The following is a 7,154-nucleotide window of genomic DNA, read 5'->3' on the forward strand; positions in this document are numbered from 1 at the left end:
GTCCCGTTTACCCCCATGCTTGTTCTTGGCGTCCCCCTAGGCCCTAGTGGGCATGCGTCCCAGAGGTTGAGAACCGCTGCTGGGTAGAAAGAAAACAGCCCAGTGTGGACTCCACCCAGAGGCAGAGGCGTGGGCAGAGCCCCCTGGAGCTAACCCTCTGCTCTGAAGACCTTATCTTCAGGTGTCCTGGCAGCCAACCCTTCCATCGCCGGGAGGATGTCAACAACGTGTCACGAATCGTTACTCAACTCAATTAAAACGTGGAAAAAAAGGAGTAAAGAACAAAGAAGGAGGGAAACACAGGGTTGTTCCTCTGCGTCGCTCCACATGAGGCCGTACGGGCTGCAGCAGGAACCAAAAATCCCCAGCCCTCGAAAAGAACTTAAAAAGAAGCAGAGCAAACCTCTAAATTTAGACAACAGGTGGTACTCTCATTCCTGTACAGGAAACCTCTTGAGGAATCCCTCCCCCCCCCCCTCCTCCCCCTCCACCCTTCCTCCCCCTCCTCCTTCTCGCCCACTCCCCCCTCCTACACCCTCCTCCCTCCCCCCTCTTCTCACCCCCTTCCTCCTCCTCCCCCCCTCCTCCCCCTCCCCCCTCCCTCCTCCCCCCTGCCCCGGTGATCGGTCAAGCTTAATAACAACGGTGGCGTGGTTCTCCGACCGTGGCGGGTTCATTACGGTCGTTATCCGAGCGGCCGGGCTGCCCCCCCCCCCCCCCCCCGCTGTGCCTCTAAATCTCCCTCTAAGTAATGTTCCCTTTCAAAGCCTCACTCGCCGGCCAGCCAGGTGCATGTTGGGAGTATTGTCTGTCCTTCGGGTGAGGCCGGGGAGGGAGGGGGGGGGGGGGGAGGGGGGAGGGGCGGGGTATACATGAACTGTGCGTTGAACAGAAGATCAAAATGTCACGTGTACACGAGCGCGGGCTGAAATACTGCTGGATTGAAGTTTTGAAATACTGACCCGTGCACAGTTAGTCAGTATGTGTGCACTGTGTGGGTTTGGGTGTGTGTGTGTGTGTGTGGGTGTGTGTGTGTGTGTGTGTGTGTGTGTGTGTGTGTGTGTGTGTGTGTGTGTGTGTGTGTGTGTGTGTGTGTGTATGTGTGTGTGTTTGGGTGTGTGTGTGTGTGTCTGTCTGTCTGTCTGTCTGTCTGTCTGTCTGTCTGTCTGTGTGTGTGTGTGTGTGTGTCCATCTGTGACTGTGTGTTTGGCTTTCGGTTGTGATTGTGACCTTTTAGGTGAGATGTTTGTATATGTGTCAGGAGGAGGAGAGTAGAGGAGGGGAGAGGAGAGGAGAGGAGAGGAGGGGAGAGGGGAGGAGAGGAGAGGAGAGGAGATGAGAGGAGAGGGGAGGAGAGGGGAGAAGAGGAGAGGAAGGGAGAGGAGAGGAGGGGAAAGGATGAGAGAGGAGAGAGGAGGGGAGGAGATTATCAAGGGAGAGGAGAAGTGTGGAGAGAAGAGAGGAGATTAAATGAGGAGAGGATGTAGGAACAGAGGATAAGAGATGAGGGGGTGAGGTGAGGAGAGGAGAGGTAAGCTGAGAAGGGATTATCAGAGGAAAGGAGAGGAGAAAAGTGGAGAGAAATAAATGAGGAGATGAGAGGACAGATCGTTTGGTGTTGGCCCGTAGGACAGCAGGCCAGGCCAGGCTGATGCTGGGGTCTCCTCCTGCATCTGTGACTGTGTGAGCTCACACACAACAGGTCTGAAGTACATAAACCTCCTGACTCTGCTCCCTACCGCCTCCCATTCATTCTCTATCTCTTGCACACACACACACACACACACACACACATACTTTGCACTGGAACTCTCTCCTTTGCTCCTCTCCCTTAACCTCCCCCCCCCCCCCCCCCCCCCCTCCCCATCATTAAAATGTCTCGGCGCTAATAAGTGGAGCTAACAAGATCCTGGCACGGTCGCATCTCCACGGCCTTGATCAGCCGCTGGAAGACACACCTGATACACACACACCCACACGCACACCCACACTCACACACACATGTACACATCAGGCACACACACACACACACACACACACACACACACACACACACACAAACACCAACTATCACACACATGTACACATTCAGGCACACATACACACACAAATATGTATGCATGCAGGCACACATACAAACACATTCACACACACACACATGCACAGACACTCACACACACACACACTCAAACAAACAAACACATACACCCATTTAAGAGTACACATGAACACACAAAAAAGAGTACACACACACATCCAAGAGTACACACTTGGATTCAACCAGACCCACAAAAGCTTGCAAACACACACCAAAGCACCATCTAGAATCTCCACCTTCGACATGACTTTCTGCTTAATAAGAGCAACGAAATAAGAGCATGAGAAAAGTGCAACTCACTACATGGTGGGAACCTCTCTATCTCTGTATCTGTTTCTCTCCTTCTATCTCTATATCTCTCTCTCACACTCAGGTGACACACACTCAGGTGAGTGCCTTAGGCCGCGCACCAATACAGAGACAAACAGCAGCAGTGTCAAGCTGACACACATTCCTGGGTTGGCTGTTTTTAATAGTATATTCTGTTCCAATCCGAGTACGAAGAATTACGGAGAAAGTGGAGGAGCAGGACGACTTACCTGTGGTCGTGGATGCTGTTGTCAGACCAGTCTTGGCAGGTAATGTTGGACTTTGTCCAAGACTTCCTTCCTCTGTACTGTCCGTTGGTTCCAACAATGCACTCCCGAATGTAATCTGAATACAGGGACGAGGTATAAGGTGTCTCTTATATAACACAACTATTTACTTCCTTTTTTTGTTTTCTTAAGACGTTTTCGTAAAAAGTGTCCCCCACAAAACGTGTCCCTGCACTAAATGTCCAGACAAAAAGTTATATTAAAATTGCATAACAAAACTGGGGGTTTTGTTTGCATTATTTTCATTGAGTTGAAGAAAGCATTCCAGGTTTTTCCCATCTATGGTCAAGGAAGGTTTTACAAAATGTCCTCACATAACTGTTATTCCCAAAAGAAGACGGCTCCCCATAGTGTATTAAATGTTACTGGGGGTAATTTGCTCAAATTTCTCACAGTAAAATCTTAAGTGTTGGATTCCAACACGTGCACTTGAAATAAGCCTGCCGTTCAGACTGTAAACAATGACTTTGGTTGTTTACGTTCCACTTGATGATCGCTACATGTGTGCGTGGTTCTCCCTGCGTTTAGCCCTTAAAGCTGCGGAACCAAAGGGCTCACATCGGCAGACTCTGGATGTGTTGTGACAACAGACAAACCCGAGATAAAACAAGTGAACATAAGCTGTTGAACCAAAGAAACACAGAGAGCTTCTTCGATGACTCACGATGGGGCAATAAACGGTGGATTTAGTTTCACTTAAGTTACACTCTAGTTTCACCGAAGGCCAAGAGATGAAGGATACCTTTGCGTTCGTACAGCGTGGAGTTGACGTTGGCTTGGGTCTGTGCTCCCGGGCTGAGCCGATCGAAGGGGAGCAAGTGGCACGTCCTGTCAAGCTTTTCAAAGTTGAAGGCCCTGTGGAAGTAGACAGGAAATGGTAAAGGAAGTGTTTGACTGGAGTGATTAAGGAAATATGTTGTTGGTAGTGGTGTGTGTGTGTGTGTGTGGGTGGGGGGTCCATGTATTTTGAAAGCATGTAGCAGGCTTGGAGTGTGCCATTACAATTAGTGATTGAAGAAGGAAGGGAGCATAGCTCAGAGTTCAAGCAATACAGGGAGACCGTTAGTAACTCACCTGCACTTGAATTTCTTGTCCTTTTTACATCGAGAGGCACACCATTCCAGCTTCTTCCTCTTGCGCACCCGAGTGGCCTGTGAGCAGGTGGGGCAAACCAGCCAGCTGTTCTCAGTCTTCTCATACTTCTGAAGGGACAGCTCCTTCTCCTTACAGAAGCCTGGGAGAGAAAGCAAACTCAGCTTTGCATTCACATTGAGAGACATACACAAATGAGCTGGGGTATGAGTGAGAGTTCTCATGGATTATTGTGTAGACTATCCTAAAAAGTACATCAGAACCAAACATGAGAAAAAGCTTTTCCCCGTGCCCTATGACATCCTGGTACATGTGCATGGTAACCATGTATCCAGACACAGTATATATATATATATATAAATAAATGCACACATGGATGAAACAGTTCAAAGACATCTGGTAAAGGTGCTTCATGCTGAAGTTAGATGACCTTGAAAAGGCGGGTTGGTCTTTGGACGGAGCGATGGGCGAGGAGACGGAAGTGTCTCCGGGAGGGGTTGACAGGCCTCAGTCAGCCAGGATAATACAGGCCAGGACGGACACTTTCTCCTCATATGGAACCTTTTTAGTGAGCCCAAACAACAGCTTTTCTCAATACCAACTTTCATTGCTACCTGGCACAGCCGGCTTTGAAGTTATCTAGCATGACCGGCCCCCTCAGATTCTCTGGCTCTTTTTCAACTTGTTGTTCTTCGTATCTTTTCCCTTTCGGGTCTTGTAGATTGTTGCACTGCTGTTTGTTTTCCAAGTGTGTCATTTGTTTATGTTTTATTCTTTCCGAGTGCTGAAATGCCATGCATTTTTTGAGGGGGAAAATAACAATCAAACAGTATTTGTGGGAACTGAATCATGTTTCCCAGGAGTACGATGGCTCACTGTCATGTATAACCACTGTAAGTCAAAATCACTTAAGTCTTCATCCGTGATTCACTTTGGCAGGGAACACACACATTTTATAGGTGTGTATGTCTATATTAGGCTATTGATTTCACAACGAAACAATGCTGCAGGCCATTTGGTTTCAAGAGCTTTTTTGCCTTTGAAAAACAACGAGAATCAAATTGCAAAATACAGGGGCTCCATGGTCAGGAAAAGGGCAATTAATATTTGACCCAGAGTAACAGTAAGGGATGAAGGAGGGTGCACATAAAACAGACCTTAACGCAAAGTGCCGCACAACAAACTAAATCTAAGAAAGCACTTTACTTCAGCCAACGTTACGGAATAGATGCTTCGCCCAGGGATATATGCTGAACACAAATAATAAATAAAAGCACAACTTCTGGTGTCCATTCCAAGTGAACCTTCAGAAGTTGAACTTTCGAGAAAGAGGGTAAATCTGTAAATCTACATTTTGCACAGTTACCATAATACAAGCATTGATCTTTTGGGACAAATTTGTAATTTAATAATTGGTGGCATGAGGTAGGGTTCTATGAGTCACTGATGAAAGTGCAAGATCGCTTGAGAATGATGGTCTTAGTTTCGACAGGAGACGTTGCGCGCGCGTGCGCGTGTGTGCGCGCGTGTGTTGAGCTAAGGAGACGGTAAACGCTGGGGCTATTGGCGGGCTCCTAGTTAAATGGTATTGGGGAGGACGCGTTATTAATGTTTAGGCTGAACCGGACCACATCTGGCACTCATCACCGTGTTGTTCCAGCCTTAATGTCTCGCCAGGCCGCTCAATTACATTTCACTTAGTCTCTTCCTCCTTACGACCGGACTCCTGCTATCTCCAAATCCCATTTATACATCGAATAGTTTGAATGGAGCTGGCCAGCCCACCCCACGAGTGCGTATAAATTCCAGAACACACATGCACGAAGACATGGGTGTGCTGGAAAATAACAGATCACAGGGTCGATGTCCCGATAGTTTTGAACAGTGTGTGTGTCTGTCATGGTTAAGATATCGGAGGAAACATGTGTTTCTGGGGGCGGATTATGGAAACTATATACAAAATCATCACATCTGCGTCCGTAAAACGGCACAGAAATCCTCTATGGATATGTCCTAGATACACACACACACACACACACACACACACACACACACACACACACACACACACACACACACACACACACACACACACACACACACACACACACACACACACACACACACACACAAACACACTTACGAGTGAAAAATCTGGACCACTGAGAGGCAGATGGTAATCTGCTCCTATCTCCTGCTGCCAGAATAAAAAACGCACGAATTCGGCGAATTGGGGGACGCGCGCAAACTCCTTACTGGGAATGGTCGCAGCATGTAATGGTTTTATTTACTGGTTAATAGTGCGCATACAGGGCATCACACTATTTTATGGTGAGGAGTGTAACCTATACAAGGAACCACCGTGACCTCAATTTGTAGCAACACACCAGCAGATGGACTATAAATGAACTCAATGGTTTAACGCACTTCAGACTGGAATAACAGCTGGGATCTAAAGAAAAAAGGAAAAGGGAAAACGGTCCTGAGCAGCTCATGATTAAAAAGTGGACCATTCCGTCCGGTCATCCGGTGTGGTTGTTTTCATTTAAAACACTAAAACATGACAGTTACTGACCTGGAAACAGTTAGGCTACATTAAAACAATAAATATCAATCCGTTAATTATGGAAGTCACAAAAGTCGTTGGGAAGTGTCAGAAACGTACGAATGACATAATATCAATATTTACTTTACTTTTAATTCATTTCTAAATGGTGTGATATGACAAAAAAAAAACGTGGCACTTTGCGTCCGCACCGACCTCCAGCCCACAGACCCCATGTACCCATCACCCCCGATCACCCATCACCCCCCAGTCCCAGTCACCCCCAAGTATCACCTCGCAGTCCCCATCACCCCCCATCACCCCCGTACCTGCTTGCACCAGCGACACCACGGCCAGCACCAGAGCTTGTATCCACACTTCTGTCTTCATGGCGGACCACCGGGATTAAAGCAACAATAATCCAAACGACGCGCAGAGGATGTGACGATAATCCGAGTCCAGAGTTGGTGGTGGGGCGGGGGGGGGGAAGCACAGGGACCTTCCAGTCTACCAGAGTTTTTTTTTAAAACAAGTAGTCTAAAGGTCCTGACTCTTGTAGTTCCCGGTCCTAACTCCGCTCTCCCCTCACTTTTGCTGGGCTGGTCCCGGTCCGCTTCTCTTTTTTCACTCCGCGTTCCTGGCAACGCTTTTAATCCCTTGTTTCGCGCTCCGGTTTAGAGGAGAGTGCAGGACATGCATCTCAGTGTCGGCCTTTCTGCGGAGGAGTCGGTCCTGATGATAAGATGGAGGGGGGAGGAGAGGTGGGAGGGGGTGAGGACTCTAGAAGAACCTCCCTTTTCCTCGAGCAGCCTCGGCTGACTCA

At 48.1% G+C, this 7,154-nt stretch overlaps 1 protein-coding gene across 1 annotated transcript in view; it reads right to left on the minus strand.

Moving 5' to 3' along the window:
* hgfa (hepatocyte growth factor a) overlaps positions 1-6,777 on the minus strand; it is a gene marked incomplete at its 3' end in the record, with an annotated part of 22,506 nt that extends 15,729 nt beyond the window's left edge. Inside the window, exons 1-4 of the mRNA XM_084483069.1 lie at positions 6,661-6,777; positions 3,769-3,928; positions 3,437-3,549; positions 2,638-2,752 (exon numbers count right to left, since the gene is read on the minus strand). Coding sequence (XP_084339195.1) covers positions 2,638-2,752; positions 3,437-3,549; positions 3,769-3,928; positions 6,661-6,721 — 449 coding nt within the window. The 5' untranslated portion in view covers positions 6,722-6,777. The remainder of the gene's footprint in view (positions 1-2,637; positions 2,753-3,436; positions 3,550-3,768; positions 3,929-6,660) is intronic.
* Positions 6,778-7,154: the final 377 nt, after the last annotated feature.

Source organism: Micromesistius poutassou, assembly GCF_964030765.1.
Source record: "Micromesistius poutassou genome assembly, chromosome: 18".
NCBI classification, from domain to species: Eukaryota; Metazoa; Chordata; class Actinopteri; order Gadiformes; family Gadidae; genus Micromesistius; species Micromesistius poutassou.